Genomic DNA, 14,351 nt, shown 5'->3' on the forward strand with positions numbered 1-14,351 from the left:
TCGATGGTCAGACTGAGGGGGAACAATGCATCGCTGCGGCGATGTCGCTTTGGCTTGTACTCTTTGAGAAGGCACTGTATTACGTGTACATGTGAGGAATGTGGTGTGGAAGCCATTATTTGATACAACATGTGGCCACCAGCATTTCAGCCAAGGGGGCGCGGCAGATGTGCTTGAGCAGGCGACGATACTTGCTCACACTGTAACATCATTTCTCGGGAATGGCATGAATCGGAAGGACTCGTTGGAATTAGGACCAAGCCGGGGTTCAGACTCTATGCTTTCGGATGAACATGGCGCTCGCTGGAGAAGGTTGGTCCAGTACGGGAAGGCCATCCAAAGAGTTCGTGTGCAGCATTCATCTACGTTACGATCAGGGAGATAACCACGTAGCCATAAAAAGTAAATACGCCTCGTTGATCGACGAGCAATGTGGTAGTTATACGACAAACGACGCCATCGCTTCGACCGCCAACGCATCGTCATCCACGCGCTTGGCATGCATCAGGCACAACCCGTTTCGTTGAGCCCACTTGTCGCAATTGTCCGTGGCACATTTGGCTCCTCCTCCGTGCTGCCGACACAACTGGCGCATGTGCGCTTTCTTCTCACACCCTTCCACCAAACACGGCCGTCCACCACCATGCAGTTTGCATAAGCCTTTGCTCTGGGCAGCGCGCTTGCACTCGGCGACACTACACCGCGAGCCACCGCCGTGTCGAATGCACATGCCTCGACTTTGCACACTTTTTGTACAGCCGACAACTTGGCACCGTTTGGATCCGCCGTGGCGTTTGCACTTGCCGTATGCCCGGGCCTGGCTTCTACATCCCGTATGATCGCAAACTCGCCGTGGCAACGAGTCGGTCGGTGCCTTGTCCGAGCGCGGTACGCGAGGAGAGGTCGCAGGAAGTCGCAACAACGGCAGCATCGCGATGGTGTCAGGGATGATGTCTTGGTATGCGAGCGACACCGACCATTCGGTCGATGCTGGGTTGTCGCTGCTGCTCATCACTGGAAGATGGTCCATTGCCCATGGCTTGGAGTCTGATGCGTCAGGGGGTTCCCCCAATGTCGAGTTCGGCAGGGAGTGCATCGAAGGCTCTCCACCGAGCAAGTCGTGCAATGCAAAACAAAGCCCGTCGTGGGGAGGCGTTGCGCTCGGGGGCGACACCAGCATGGGTCGAGCAATTATCTGAATGAACGGCGAAAGACCAAACCGAGAACGGACGCCCCGTCCCATAGCCCAACGGCCAAAGTTTATGACACATGACTTGGAAAACCGAAGCCATTCCGGCAACGCTGAGTGAGTTGCTTGATCGTAGTACGAGCTCCCCCCCCGCACGTAGAGCACATTTCGCACTGGAACGACTCACGCCTCCCCGCCCTCGATGCCCGTGTTGGCATAACGTCGAACGGTATTGTTCGTCAAAGCTCGACAGCCTCGAGAATGCCCCGACTCCCATTCCCCCCTTCGCCCCCCAGCACGAGCACCCCTTTCAACACGGGCAGTCCTTTCCAATGCCATGCTAGCACTTCGGGAGTTCGTGCAGCTTGAGAGGGGCAAGACATCGAGGGGGACGGTGACAAGGTGTCGACATCCAAACGTCAACGCGTACATAAGTATGAGTTGGCCATGCAAAGTCGCCGATCCCAACGTCCCCAGGCAGCAACAACATGTCGGCGTCATGATATGGGGCGATGCTTGACCTGCGCACGGGCTGCTGCCGGTGTGACAATGCCAGCGAGAATGGATCCAGTTACGACAGAAGTCTATTGTGACGTTAAATAGTCGAATGGGGAAGCACATCAGTGAGGCGGGTAGTGGTAGCGTCGGCCCATCGAGTCCTCGGGGTCCATGGAGGTGTTGGACAGCATGGTCACTCGTGACCCGTTCACGTCTGATGCGGGATATGTCGAACTGCTGTCTCGCCAGTGACAAGTGTCGCGCCCGCTGTCGCGGGCCGTTAGGGCCGAACCAGTTGCGACACTGTAGCTGCGGACGCTGTACTGGTCGTAGCCGGTGCAAATGGAGCTCTGGGGGCTTTGGGGGAGATATACGAGATGTCGAGGGTACGTCATCAACTGTGGCGGGGGCGGGCGGGGCAGGCCCAACGTGCAGTCGAAGGGGGTGCTGACGTCGCTGCTGTTGTTTGTGTCTGTCTTGCGGAATCGGGATCCCGACGACTTGGACAGTTCGGCATGGAAATCCCAGTGGGGTGACTGTGGTGGGGGACCCTGGAGCATCGCGGCCGATGTCGTCACGTTGCGATGGCGGCGCCAGCGCAAGAAGACGAGAACGATCCCAACAAACACAACGCCGCCCAGCACCGACAGGGCGATCGCGAGCGTGGGGGTGGAGGAGATGGCATCATCGGTTGTCGAAGGGCTGGCGGTCGCGGGCTCGACGACTACCGTATCCACGACGATGGCATTTGTCTTGGTCGGCAGGACGATGAGGATGACAAAAGAGAATGTGCCTGCTGACGGAAACACGACGTTGCCTTGAAAGACCAGACCAGAAGACGCGTTGGGTCCGATCGGTTGACGAGAGCTTTTGCTCGTTGCAGTGTCAAAGGTCGAACACATGTCGTCGCGGCATGTGAACAACGTGGACGTCGCCTCGGTTGGAATTTGAGAGGCCGTCGCAAAGGAGACCGACCAATTCAGAGAATGGGGCTGGTTCGGGACGACGATCGCGCTCGTGTTACGAGCGATCGAGACAGCAACGGTGCAGTCGCGAGGGCTGCCGATGCCGATCAAGTCCTTCGGCGTTGTCGTGGCTGGCAGCGCGCCGATCCAACACGACGTGATGGCCGTCGCAGTGGTCGCCAGCATGGATACGACCCACCACCTCATCGAGAGTATTCCTCCGTCTTCGTGAAATGCCGTTGTGACGGCGCCATGAGGCAACCTGCATCCTTCACTGTCGTTGCGACCATGATGGGTATCCCATCCACTGTAAAACGATGAAAAGTTGTCGACAAATCACACACAATAGATGGAAATTTTGGATGGAAAACCGCCAAAGTGCTGCGACTCGCGACAATTTCCATAAAAAAGGGTGAAAACCCACAACTTCAACATCGTCGGTCGATTTCGCGACGAGAAAGCCGGCCATGTGCCAAGCACAAGTGGGACCTGCGCAGCAACACTCGGTGGGTGCTAGTTGGGTTGGCCACTGCAGAGTGCGTGGCACCCCTTCGAGTGCTTACTTCCCACCGCAACCGTGGACTGGGACGACATCCAACTGGTTTCGCCCACGACAGGACGAGCATCAACTCGGTCAAATCGTGGCATGCAGGCACCGAGAACATGACTCCGAGTGGACATGGGAGAGCGCCAACTGGCCTGTCCATACGCCAAGGTCTCTCAAACAAGGCCGACGTGGCGCCGCGCGTCCCCTCTACGATGCCCACGACACGGCGCGGCATATGGTAGAGAAGCGAAGGGCATCAAACCCACCAACCTCGCCACACATTGTTTTGGTTGGCCCATATCAGCCCCTACTTGCCAGCACTTGCCACCTTTTCCTTCTTGACGACGAGTGTGGAGCCCGTAGGACAATGCTAGTACCTATATCTGGACATGGCGCATGGCCAAGCCAACGCGAGAACGTTGCTGTTATTCAAACAACGACGAGTCTGCCACATGCAAGAGCAGGATCGCCTTGATCTGCTCCGCTGTTGGCCGAAGGGATGGCTTCATGTCGACGCATGCCATCCCGAGCTGCTCTATCCATTCCGGACACGACGAGGAAAACTTGGGGCGGAGTTCGCCGCGGCGCACTTTGTCCATGATCCCGATATCATGGACAAGTTGTCCGTCGGGCGTCCGCGTGTTCCAGAACGGGACTTGGTGTGAATCCATCTCAGACAGAATCATCCCGAACGAGTACACGTCGACGGCAGACGTGTACCGACTGTTGAGAAAGAGCTCGGGGGCCATCCATCGGTACGTCCCGACGCCGCAGCTCCAAGACGCGTTTTCGTCGTCTTCCTTTACCGTTCGGGATAGCCCAAAGTCTGTGATTTTTGCGCCAAGCCGCGCGTGGTCCTCTGCAGTCGCCGCTCTGTCGCACAGCAGGACATTGCGGCTCTTGAGGTCCCGATGAATGACTTTGCGGTGGTGCACGTACGCCAGGCCGTCGGCAATGTCGAGCGCCAGAAGCACCTTGTCGTCCCAGCCGCAGCTGCTCGGCGTCGTCTTGGCGAGGTGCGTGGTGAGGTCGCCTCGCGGCATAAACTCCATGACCATCTTGATGTCGCCGGACGGCTGCCACGACGCCCCAAGGACTTGGCATACGCACGAGTGGTGCAGGTCCACCATGAGACGAATCTCGTTCACAAACACTGTAACGTGGTCAATCGTTTGCGGTTGGGTGGACACGAGGGTCTTGATTGCGACGGTCGCACCGTTGTACCGGCCCCGCCACACTTCTCCATACGAGCCTTTCGCCACAAGTTCGTCTGAGATCAATAGCGAGTCGTCGATGCGAAAGGGGCGCAGCCCTTTCATTTCAAACTTCTCCCCGAGTGCGACGAAGTGCGACATGGACTCGTGGGGTGTGAGCGACGAACGCGTTGGAAGATGCTGCTTGCTCACACGATGCGACGTCGCAGATTTCCGTGGTTGGTCGTCGAATTCGTCGTTTTCGTCGCGTTGGTCACGGGGAAGTGACATGCTCGGCACGCGAAGCACGGCAGGCATCGTGTCAAGCAATGTGGTGAAGCTGTCGGCAGTCTCTGGCGCTTTGAACAGTCCATCTCCGTGGAACTCGTAGTCCTCCTGGAGGTTCTCCCCATGCGTAAACGCTTTCTTGAGCCTTTGTTTGTGCTGCTCTTTCTGAGCGTTGTAATCGGACCGGATCATCGACACAACACGCCAGACAACGAGCAAGAGCTTGGCCAAGCCGACGATGACTCCCACCGAGATCACAATATCATCTGCGGGAGAAAAGTCAACACAAGCATGCTGTAGCGCTCGGAACAGATCAGAAGACGAACCTGGATCGGCCAGTCGGTCGTGCGACGGAGGAAGCGGTGGTTCCTGCTGAGCTAGGGATCTTGCCGTCGCCAAGCTCCCTGGCATCGCCTTGAATGAAGCTCAGTTGTGTTAGCGATGTGCGCTGGCTTTCAATTGGCCATCTCGCGGACGAGGGATGTGACATACTGAAAATACAATATATATGCACTGTTCTACTATAAAAGATCTCTTCATTTTGATCCGTGCGTTATATAAATCTATATCATTCAAGCCGCATATAAATTTTGAATTTGTTAAGTCCTCTTGACCGGATAACAGTTTGTTCATCCGGATATCGGGTGTTCAAGTGACATTGGTGGAAATTCATCGGCTTCAAAAAATGTGGCGGTCGATCGCGACTGCACCGCGACGAGTGGCGCTGGGCCGCCCGTCGTTGGATCATGTGCGTCGTCAGATGTCGTCAGCGTCTCCATACGCCTTGCGAAGTTCGATCTTCATCCCGACCACGAAAGAAGTACCGGCGGATGCGGCCATTCCGAGTCACCAGTTGCTCCTACGTGCAGGATTCATGCGCAAATCGTCGAATGGGATCTACATGATGCTTCCATTGGCACTGCGGTCGCTGGCGAAGTTGGAGGCTATCATCGACAACCACATGCATGCGATTGGGTGCTCCAAGCTGAGCATGCCGAACCTACTTCACAACGAACTGTGGAAGGAAACGGGACGGTGGGAATCCAGCGGCCCTGAGCTCTTCCGCGTCCATGACCGACGCGACGTCGCGCACTGCCTTGGACCTACCCACGAAGAAGTGTTCACGTCTCTGGTCGCGTCCACCGTCACGTCCCCAAAAGCTCTCCCCCTGCGGCTGTACCAAATTGGCCGCAAGTTTCGCGATGAAATCCGACCTCGATTTGGCTTGCTGCGTGCGAAAGAATTCATTATGAAAGACGCATACACGTTCGACGTGGACCGAGAGGGTGCTGAGGTCACGTACAACTTGATGGTTCAGGCTTACCACGCCATTTTGAACGAACTCGACGTACCCATTGCCCAAGTCGAAGCAGACACGGGCAACATCGGCGGAAGTTTGTCGCACGAGTTCCACGTACTGTCTGGATTCGGTGAAGATGCGATTCTGTCATGCGGCACTTGCGACTATGCTGCCAATGTGGAGAAGGCCCGCGGTGTTGTCCGGGACTCGCCGACCCAACCCGCGACCTTTGCCGATGTTGTCGACCAAATCGCCGACTCTGTGGTCATTTCGTACTACCACGAAGCATTGGGATCTTCAACACGCGTGGTGGCCATTTTGACCCCGGCAGGTCGAGAAGTGAATGTTCTTGCTTTGAAGGCGCATTCCGTCGAGGTCGACAACTTGACGCCCTGCTCGGCCGCTTCCATCGATTCCTCGTTGCCCGTGCAATACTTTATCGATTCCGCCGTGGCTGTCCATGGAGCGCCCGCGACGGCCATCGTGGGCGAATTTCGCCAGGCCAAGGAGCACGACGGATGCCCCAACTGTGCGGAAGGAGTTCTAGCTGCGAAACGAGGGATTGAAGTCGGGTGCGTGCATCATGGTCGCTCCAGTAGGTTGCTGACATGATGTAGGCATGTGTTTTACTTGGGCGACAAGTACTCCAAAACCCTTGGTGCAAACTTTATCGATTCGTCGAATCATTCCCAACCCATGGTGATGGGCTGCTACGGCATGGGTGTCACCCGCCTTCTCGCGGCGGCCGTGGAAAGCCTCCACGACTCGCATGGGATCGTGTGGCCACAAGCGATCGTGCCATATCGTGTGGTTGTCGTAGGTTTCGCCAAGAAAGCAGACGATGATGTTGCTGTTGCTGCCAGGGCCATGGCTAGCACGTTGGCGTCAGTGTGGCCCGACGATGTCGTGCTGGACGATAGATGGGGCGAACGGCCTGGGTTGAAGCTGACCGAAGCAGAGCTCATTGGGTACACATGGCGCGTGGTGTTTGGAAAGCGGTTTGCCACGGAAGGACTGGTCGAAGTGCTGTATCGACCAACGATGCAAGTTGACCACGTGCCAGTAGACCGCGTCCAAGCCCTCATCCAACAAAAGCATTAAGATAAAGTTATCATTGCAAGTTACAAACGAGTGGATAAGGCGTGCGTTCAACCCTAGAAATGTCATCAGGTCGGTGGAAAACGATCGAGGACGTACATAACAAGTGGAGTGGGGGCGGGTGGCAACAAGTTCAATGACCCGCACACAGAGCATTGAAATTGAGAGCCTGGCGTAGCTCCACGAACCTGATGCGTCGTGCCGCACGATCCGCAGTTGAATGGGGTGTCAAAGACAGGCTGTGCGACGACAAACCCAAGGGGATTGTTGAGCTCTTGATGCAAAGCGCGAGCAAGCGCTTGGTCGGATGTCGTGGATGGAGGGTCGTTGCCACCTGTCTAGAATAGAAGTAGTGTCATGCACGTTCTTGGGGATGGTGCCATGGTACCTCGCCCGGTGAAGGGCCAGCAATGGAAGCGTGCGAATCGCTGAAACTGCTTCGCTCGAGGAGTTGGACGCTTTCGGCATGTGCCGTGCTCGACACTTCTTCCGCGGTCATCGACGGCTCCTGTTACGGATCCACGGTGCAGTTAATCGGCAAAGATATAGAGCAGACGAGCGTACTTGTCGCCCAGGGTACTCGGCCACATTGCATCGGGGCATGACACTTCGAAAGTGTGGTCAGCTTGTGACAGCATCACGGCATCGCAAGATCCCTGACTTTAAGAGCATGATTTGCATGATGCGCTGGATTGCATACATTATACAAGGTCTTGCGATCGATGGACATACCGATTGCCATTAAACAAGGGGAATATGTCGTTGTCGGCCATTTGTTCGCGCCGTTGAACCCGACGTCCGTTTCACCGGCGGTCGACTCGATGCAGGTCGCCATGATGAGGACCTAAAGATCGTGTTGTCCGCAGTTTTGTGAACGCTGAGTGGAAGCAGTCGACTTGTGCGTAGAAGATCGTCCTGATGCCGCCCCCCCTCGATGCGTCCCGTCAAACGATGGGCGGCAGTTTCATCTCGTTTCATTCGGCGCCGTTTCGGACAACCGCGACACGGGCGCGCGCGCCGCCATGCAGTAGATGGAAAGTCCACAGCCCCCTGCTCCATTCATACCCCCGTTCTTGAAGACGACTGGCGTACATGACGAAGGTGCATTCCAGCCCGACTTTTGTGATACCCCCCGCGACACCAAGCCAAACGCCAGGTGCGTCGGATGGAGTGTACTGGAGCACTTGCCTCACACTGTCGTAGACCATTCACCGCGTCGTCGTCGAGTGACACGTTGTTTGTTTGCGTTCACTATGCCCACCACCTGGAAGCTCTCGCGGCAGCCCCCCCGACAGCATTCATTGTGTGCCGCGTTGGCCGTGTCCTGGAAACATCCAACATGAGCGAGTTCTGGGCCAGTCCCCACGGTGAAAAGCACGCGTATTCCATGGCGTACACGCATTTCGCGAGCACCCGAGTCGTTGACTGTGTACGTCCGGCCGCGTGGGGTTGGGGATTCCCATTTGTCTCGTAGAGCTTTAATCCAGTCTTCAACGAGTTGCTCGTGGTCAGCATCCCTCCACGAGCAATGCAGGAAAAGGACGGAGGATGGGGCATTCGACTCGACCTTGTCCAGCGACCATCCGCAACCCCTGGTGAGGACACGCTCGCGGCGTTTGCGGCGTTGCCGCTTGAAGCAGTTCGCCCGGACACCGAAGTGTCCATGACTGTTGAGTTTCCACACCAACAACAGACCTGTCCCGACCAAGCGCAGATATTCGTGACGCTCTTTCGACAGCGACGGTGCAACGTGGCCACGACGGCCAGCCTTTCCTGACCACGTTTGTAGGGATGCGACCATGTCTCCACAGTGGAATCGGCTGGAATTGACCGTCGACGCTGTGCCTGCCATCCATTCTAGTTTCAAGCCCGAGCAAACGATTGCAGTCGTCCAATTGCTCCCCACGTCCACGAAAACGATCCCTCTCTTGGTGGAATCGCCACTCGTACGATGTCTCGTTCGGTCGACGATCCTCACGACGTGGTTAGCCGTTTCTGACCGTTCGATGCCACACCGACCTCGTCCAAGCGTACGAAAGCACGAATCACTACAGGGTTACCCCCGGCGGATACGTTGACGACAGCATGTTTGCATGGCGGTACCCGACCCTCTTTGACTTTTCAAGTGCCCCAACAGCGTTTTGTTTTCATATTTCGCTCTATGCCCCCAAAGCAACCCCCTCTGTGAGTGACGCGTGTTGGCTTCCCCCCCCCTCTCGTCGATGACGGGGGCGGCTGTTGTAGTACGTGTGCGTGGGGAGCAGTTCTGTCACAACGTTTGCCGTCCCGACGCGGCAAGGGTCCAAAGTGCCCTGGCCATCCATCTTGATACGAATGTCCGATGCGCCATGGGAAGTGCCATTGCACGGTGGGTCACACGATGGTGAAATTGGTAATCTTCACGAGTGATGGCCAGGCATGCTTCGTTGGTGGGAAGGTGCGTCATGGCACGATTTCCGCAAAGAGCGCGTCGTTTGTACGAATCGCCTGCACGCGAACAACCACACACGACCGGTCCCGCAATGGATGGCTGCAATCGCTCGAGGGTTAAATCGGCATCCGATTTCGACCGTGGTCGACACGGGCGGAATAGTTGGGGTCATTGCAGCCATGTATCACTCGCGGGACGTCGACGGCCAAGACTCCGCTTCAACACTGCCGCTGGCGGCAAACGACGAGCCTGTGAAGACTCTGGACGCCAAATGGCACGCGCAGCTACAACGCCTCGTTGAAGACATTGCGTCCAAGCAAGCGTTCATCGACAAGGTACGCCGTTTGTTGTCGTACGCGCCCCGTATGGACCGACTGTGACGGCAAAGTCTCTCTCCAGATGCAGAAAGAAATGGACAAGCGAACGACCGCCATCAAATCGTGTGGGGTCGAAATCGTGGACCTCCGGGTACGCCGACCCAACAGTGGTTGCTTATCTGTACTGACGTCCGGGCTTTGCAGAAGCACCTCCAAAAGAAAGATCAGCTCATTCAATCGTTGCAAGTCAAACTGCACAATTACGAAGCACTGGAGCAGCGGCAGCAAGAGGTAAAGACGGCTGGCTGCGGCAACTTGTGACGTTCTCGATAACGCGCCAGGAAATTCGAATCTGTCTCGACGGGAATGGGGCGAGCGCGACCAGTTTCCCCGTTCTCGCGCAGCACCACACGAAACTACAGAGCAAGCACAACGCCCTGGAGGCGTCTCACGCCGAGCTTTCCAAGAAGCTGCTGGAAGCGAGAAATTTTGAAGCCGAGCTGATCGAAGCCAAGGTTGGCCGCACCATTCGTCGCCATCGATCCTCCGTCGACCTTTCACGGCTTACATGGCGCAACTAGATGCAGTACAAAACCCTGGAGGCGGCTCATTTGGCTCAAGCCAACTTTATCCAAAAGGCCAACGCGGAAATGCAAAAGCTCACCGTGTACAAGGTGCGTGTCGATCGCCCGACTGGACGTGCGCATCTCACCGGCTGCAGCAAACCATCGCGACGCAGGAAACGGTGATTGCCAAGCTCGAAAAGCTCGTCGAGTCAAAGCTGGCCGAGGCCAAGGCTAGCGCCGTTGGGCCGAATGTTCACGTACGCCCCACGATGACATGGTGACGACGGCTGTCTCAACCGTCCAACACAGGCGGAAATCTTCCGGCTGCGGCTCGAAAACTCATACCTTAAGGAGCAACTCACGTACGTGTCTGCGACTGAGCTGCACGCATCAAACTCACGCAGCATCACAAGACTCCGGGCAGCGACGGCCCTTCAAGACGATTCGCACCCTCCACACAAAGGCCGAATCGAGCCTCTTGTCCCGCCCTTGTCCACATCCACGACCAAGCCGTCCATGTCGTCCAGAGCATTGCAGCCGCTTCCAATCAACCCCCGTCGCACGACGTCTCCCGAGGAGACCGACCGCGACATGGTGGCCCCGCGACGTCATCAGCCACCGAATCAATCAACTCATGACACCCAGACAACGTCCCGGTTCGTCGTGCACAAGCCAGACAACAAACCAGCGCTAGACGTCAGCACCAACACGGACGCCGTGGCGGTTCCTTCTCCTGACGAAGACAAGAGCTACAACGAAGACGTCCTGTGGGTGAAAATCCGGGTCCTCGAAGATCAGTTGCGCGTCAACACGACGGCGGCGGCGCAGGAGATTGCAACGTTGAAAGCACGTGTGTTTGAGTTGGAAGTGGAGGCCGACGCGTCGCGGTGATGGCTCATGCCAGCCTCCCCCACAGTAACCACGCAACAGAGACTTCCACGAGGATGTATGATGATGATGACGTGTTTACATGGCGAGCCAGTTGTTGTTGCCGATAGTAAGCGCCATGGACCGCATGATCAAATCGCGGAGCTCGTTCCACAGCACCGGTTGCTCGGTCTTCATGCGCATGTACTCTTCCCGCGTCAAGCAGTACACCGTCGAGTCGTGGTTCGATCGCGCCGACATGTGCCGCGGCTGGTCGAGGAAAAAGTCCACTTCGCCAAACATGCCCCCGACACACACTTTTTCCAACATGGTGATCGACGCGCTTTCGCCGTGGTCAACGCTTCCGTCCTTGTTCATGTACAGGTCGACTCCGCCCGCAGCCAGGATATACAATGCCCCGGACACGTCGGAAATCTAGCCGCACGCACGGCAAGGTTAGAGGCGTGAATGAAGAAGGAAGGCATGCGCACCTTGTAAAACGCATGGTCGTGGCTGACCATGACTTTGGTAAAATATTCCGCCAACGGGTCGAAAAACGGGCTGTCGTCCGGACGGCCGACGAACCGATTCAGCAGCAGCGGCAGCGTCACGTTCGGGCGGAAAAACGAGCTGGACCGCGAGTTGAGCACGATGTCGGTCTCGCAGTGTTCGACGGCGGCGTCGCCGTTCCGGTGGAAGCTCGTGTCGTCTGCGATCTCGTTGTTCAGGAGAAGCGTTTGAATCTCCGGCAGGACGTTCGCGTACAAGACGTCGATGCGGTGGCTCGCACACAGCTCGCGGAGAATCAAAAAGCAACTTCGCGCGGCGGTGGCGTCCATACCCGTCACGCGCTTAAAGTCCAGGACCAAGTACCTGCAGGGTAGCCACGCGATCGACGCGATGAGGCGTGCATGCCACATAAAAACACATACCGGGTGGGCAGTCGGTTCGTCGACTCGGATGGTGCAAGTGGCGTGCCGTCGAGATGTTCCAGGGTGACCTGTGTGTCGCCGCTTTCGACGGCGCCGTACGGTCGAAGGCCCTTGGAAGGTTCGACCAGCACACGCAGCTCCTTCTTGACGTCGTTCACGATGTGGACAGCAGTCCCGAAGAACAGATACCTATGAGTTTGTTTGAAAGTGCATGACAACGGTCATGGGGCGGATGGCTCGTACCCGTGGAGCTCCAAGAACACGATCGAGTCGCGCTTTTCCGCAATGATCGTGCGTGAAACAAAGTTGCGGACGGCGGCACTCCGCTTGTGCACGCGTTGGACTTGGCGGACTTGCGAGTACCCGACGAAAAAGTTCATGATGGCAAACCCGATCCCAATCACCATGCCGCCCTCGAGGTCGACCACGTTGATCGCAATGAACGACAGCCACAGCACGAGGTACTCGCGTAAGAGAACTTTGTGGTAAACCAGCACGAGCCTGCGACCGTCCGTTAGCCAGTGGTAGAGACAAGGACGGATGCCGACCAACCATTCAATCATGAGGTCGATGGCGATGAAGATGAGCGTGGCGGCAAAGAAGAAGCGCGGGACGTAGCTGAGCAGCCCCGTGGGCATCACGACCAACGCAAACTCACTCAGGATCACCACCAGCCCAACGACGCGCGAATTGGTCTTTGATCGGTACGTGAAGATGGTTTGGGAAAAAATGTACGACCCCGTGTACCCGCCGAGAAGGCCCGACACAAAGTTCGACCATCCCACGCTCGTGAGTTCGTGATTCAAGTCGAGCTTCTGGCCCATGTCCATCTCGATGGCGGCCACATCCAGACACGATCCAAACGCGACGACAAACGTCATGCCTACATGAAACAGCAGGCTGTGACTCTCCCCCGCCGATGCACGATCGCCGTACCGAGCCACGTGGTTACTTGCGACGGCATTACGTGCCACTGCACATCCTTGAACGAAAACAACGACAGCATGTCGGAGAAGTTGGCGTCTGGTGTGAGTTGGCCGACCCACCCAGCATCCCGCGCATCTTCCATCGAGTACCCGAACCCGAACAGGAGCACGTAGAACGCGAAGAGGACGCCGACGATAACCCCCGGGAGAGAGAACGCGTCGTCGCACTTTTGTGACACGACGAGGAAGAGGTAGCCTCCAAGGACGCCAGGGAGGCACAAGATGATATTGTTCCACGTCGCGAGCTGCACCGTCGACGCAAAATCGTTCACCACAAGGCCCGTGCACAAAGAGAGGCCGGCAAAGAGACAAAAGAGACCGATGTACGCCAAGTACCCGCCGACGACCGGCATGGGAAGGTACGACACGAGCCCGGCAAGCTTGAATTTACCAAGGGCCACCAACGTGATCCCAAGCAAAGCTGTCGACAGCCCAATCGTGACGACAGTCGTCGACACTTTGGCCTCGAGCGACGCGTCCGGGCCGAGTTTGACGCAAATGGAGGTCGCGATTGCACTGAGAAATATCAACCCAGCGTCCTACGACGCATGGAAGAGAGGTGGTGAGGTCAAGAGGTGTGCGTGAAAAGCGTGAGAGCGAGTACCTGCACTTGACCGATCGCAAACGGCAACGAACTGAGCAAACTGAACATGATTTGATGCACCACACTCGACAACATGACGAGTTTGGTCAAGATCGGCATGAATGTGGCAAAGTCCGGGTGGCTAAAGATGATTGCAGCATACCCGTACATGGTCGGGATGGCGAGGATGGCATTAATGAGACCATATATGGTGTTCTGGGTCAACTTGGCCACTATCGACGCAGTCGTCGTGCCAGACATGAGCTGCCCACCGAGCATGCTAGTCTTGTCGGAGGATTCGTCCGCCAGGGCGATGGACGGCATGCGGAAACTCGCACCACGGTGTCCCATCGCTTTGGGAGTTGCGCTGTGTGGCGTCGAGCCTACACCCCCATCCGTCAGTTCAACGTTGGTGTCGAGCCCAAATAAACCTGACGGCGCCGGTGAACGGCTGCTCCGCGGAGTGGCACCTACAAGGGCGAACTTGTGAGAGTCTGGGACGCTTTGTACGTGGCTAGCCATCACCGGAGCGCGCGGGAGACCGCATCCAGCTTGTGCCACCTAAAGTCAAAATGGGCACCTCCACCTACC

At 56.9% G+C, this 14,351-nt stretch overlaps 7 protein-coding genes across 8 annotated transcripts; 3 read left to right on the plus strand and 4 right to left on the minus strand.

The window, feature by feature from the left end:
- Positions 1-439: 439 nt before the first annotated feature.
- On the minus strand, positions 440-1,012 carry H310_07547 (hypothetical protein; the record flags this gene model as incomplete). Its single annotated transcript, XM_008872942.1, has 3 exons — positions 440-695; positions 748-824; positions 893-1,012. 3 exons carry the CDS (start codon positions 1,010-1,012, stop codon positions 440-442), a joined length of 453 nt encoding a protein of 150 aa, XP_008871164.1.
- An 854-nt stretch (positions 1,013-1,866) lies between these two features.
- H310_07548 (hypothetical protein) lies at positions 1,867-2,954 on the plus strand. The gene has a single exon (XM_008872943.1). The coding sequence runs from the start codon at positions 2,030-2,032 to the stop codon at positions 2,507-2,509; it is 480 nt and encodes a 159-aa protein (XP_008871165.1). The 5' UTR covers positions 1,867-2,029; the 3' UTR covers positions 2,510-2,954.
- A 618-nt stretch (positions 2,955-3,572) lies between these two features.
- On the minus strand, positions 3,573-5,115 carry H310_07549 (TKL protein kinase). The gene is made up of 2 exons (XM_008872944.1): positions 5,007-5,115; positions 3,573-4,946 (listed from the first exon to the last, which is right to left on the minus strand). Exons 1-2 carry the CDS (start codon positions 5,089-5,091, stop codon positions 3,625-3,627), a joined length of 1,407 nt encoding a protein of 468 aa, XP_008871166.1. The 5' UTR covers positions 5,092-5,115; the 3' UTR covers positions 3,573-3,624.
- Positions 5,116-5,343: 228 nt separating this feature from the next.
- On the minus strand, positions 5,344-7,704 carry H310_07550 (hypothetical protein). The gene is made up of 4 exons (XM_008872945.1): positions 7,643-7,704; positions 7,467-7,586; positions 7,178-7,416; positions 5,344-7,134 (listed from the first exon to the last, which is right to left on the minus strand). Exons 1-4 carry the CDS (start codon positions 7,679-7,681, stop codon positions 7,092-7,094), a joined length of 441 nt encoding a protein of 146 aa, XP_008871167.1. The 5' UTR covers positions 7,682-7,704; the 3' UTR covers positions 5,344-7,091.
- Positions 5,352-7,133, plus strand: H310_07551 (proline-tRNA ligase). The gene is made up of 2 exons (XM_008872946.1): positions 5,352-6,552; positions 6,598-7,133. The coding sequence occupies exons 1-2, from the start codon at positions 5,366-5,368 to the stop codon at positions 7,079-7,081; spliced, it is 1,671 nt and encodes a 556-aa protein (XP_008871168.1). The 5' UTR covers positions 5,352-5,365; the 3' UTR covers positions 7,082-7,133.
- Positions 7,705-8,109: 405 nt separating the features above from the next.
- On the plus strand, positions 8,110-11,283 carry H310_07552 (hypothetical protein; the record flags this gene model as incomplete). Its single annotated transcript, XM_008872947.1, has 13 exons — positions 8,110-8,234; positions 8,282-8,507; positions 8,553-8,821; positions 8,868-9,024; positions 9,068-9,262; positions 9,323-9,446; positions 9,495-9,844; positions 9,909-9,977; positions 10,031-10,117; positions 10,168-10,341; positions 10,408-10,500; positions 10,548-10,649; positions 10,702-11,283. The coding sequence occupies 13 exons, from the start codon at positions 8,110-8,112 to the stop codon at positions 11,281-11,283; spliced, it is 2,553 nt and encodes an 850-aa protein (XP_008871169.1).
- Positions 11,284-11,321: 38 nt separating this feature from the next.
- Positions 11,322-14,319, minus strand: H310_07553. Of its 2 annotated transcripts, XM_008872949.1 has the most exons (9): positions 14,286-14,319; positions 14,192-14,230; positions 13,782-14,143; positions 13,128-13,716; positions 12,744-13,074; positions 12,435-12,692; positions 12,192-12,380; positions 11,751-12,132; positions 11,322-11,694 (listed from the first exon to the last, which is right to left on the minus strand). In XM_008872949.1, the coding sequence occupies exons 1-9, from the start codon at positions 14,305-14,307 to the stop codon at positions 11,359-11,361; spliced, it is 2,508 nt and encodes an 835-aa protein (XP_008871171.1). In that variant the 5' UTR covers positions 14,308-14,319; the 3' UTR covers positions 11,322-11,358. The 2 variants fall into 2 exon arrangements, with proteins under 2 accessions (XP_008871171.1, XP_008871170.1); XM_008872948.1 differs by having other exon boundaries at positions 14,192-14,319.
- Positions 14,320-14,351: the final 32 nt, after the last annotated feature.

Source organism: Aphanomyces invadans (genome assembly GCF_000520115.1).
Source record: "Aphanomyces invadans strain NJM9701 unplaced genomic scaffold supercont1.14, whole genome shotgun sequence".
In the NCBI taxonomy this organism is placed as follows: Eukaryota; Oomycota; class Saprolegniomycetes; order Saprolegniales; family Verrucalvaceae; genus Aphanomyces; species Aphanomyces invadans.

Bases quoted from the DNA above. Each gene is read 5' to 3' on its own strand.
- H310_07548 (XM_008872943.1), top strand. From the start codon at position 2,030: ATGGAGCTCTGGGGGCTTTGGGGGAGATATACGAGATGTCGAGGGTAC.
- H310_07549 (XM_008872944.1), bottom strand. From the start codon at position 5,091: ATGCCAGGGAGCTTGGCGACGGCAAGATCCCTAGCTCAGCAGGAACCA. The intron at 4,947-5,006 runs GTTCGTCTTCTG...TTTCTCCCGCAG, and splicing joins CGACCGACTGGCCGATCCAG to ATGATATTGTGATCTCGGTG.
- H310_07551 (XM_008872946.1), top strand. From the start codon at position 5,366: ATGTGGCGGTCGATCGCGACTGCACCGCGACGAGTGGCGCTGGGCCGC. The intron at 6,553-6,597 runs GTGCGTGCATCA...GACATGATGTAG, and splicing joins AAACGAGGGATTGAAGTCGG to GCATGTGTTTTACTTGGGCG.
- H310_07550 (XM_008872945.1), bottom strand. From the start codon at position 7,681: ATGCCCCGATGCAATGTGGCCGAGTACCCTGGGCGACAA. The intron at 7,587-7,642 runs GTACGCTCGTCT...GATCCGTAACAG, and splicing joins CCGAGTACCCTGGGCGACAA to GAGCCGTCGATGACCGCGGA. The intron at 7,417-7,466 runs GTACCATGGCAC...CTTCTATTCTAG, and splicing joins CTGGCCCTTCACCGGGCGAG to ACAGGTGGCAACGACCCTCC.
- H310_07553 (XM_008872948.1), bottom strand. From the start codon at position 14,282: ATGGCTAGCCACGTACAAAGCGTCCCAGACTCTCACAAGTTCGCCCTT. The intron at 12,693-12,743 runs GTTGGTCGGCAT...GGACGGTCGCAG, and splicing joins ATCGACCTCATGATTGAATG to GCTCGTGCTGGTTTACCACA. The intron at 12,381-12,434 runs GTACGAGCCATC...ACAAACTCATAG, and splicing joins GTGTTCTTGGAGCTCCACGG to GTATCTGTTCTTCGGGACTG.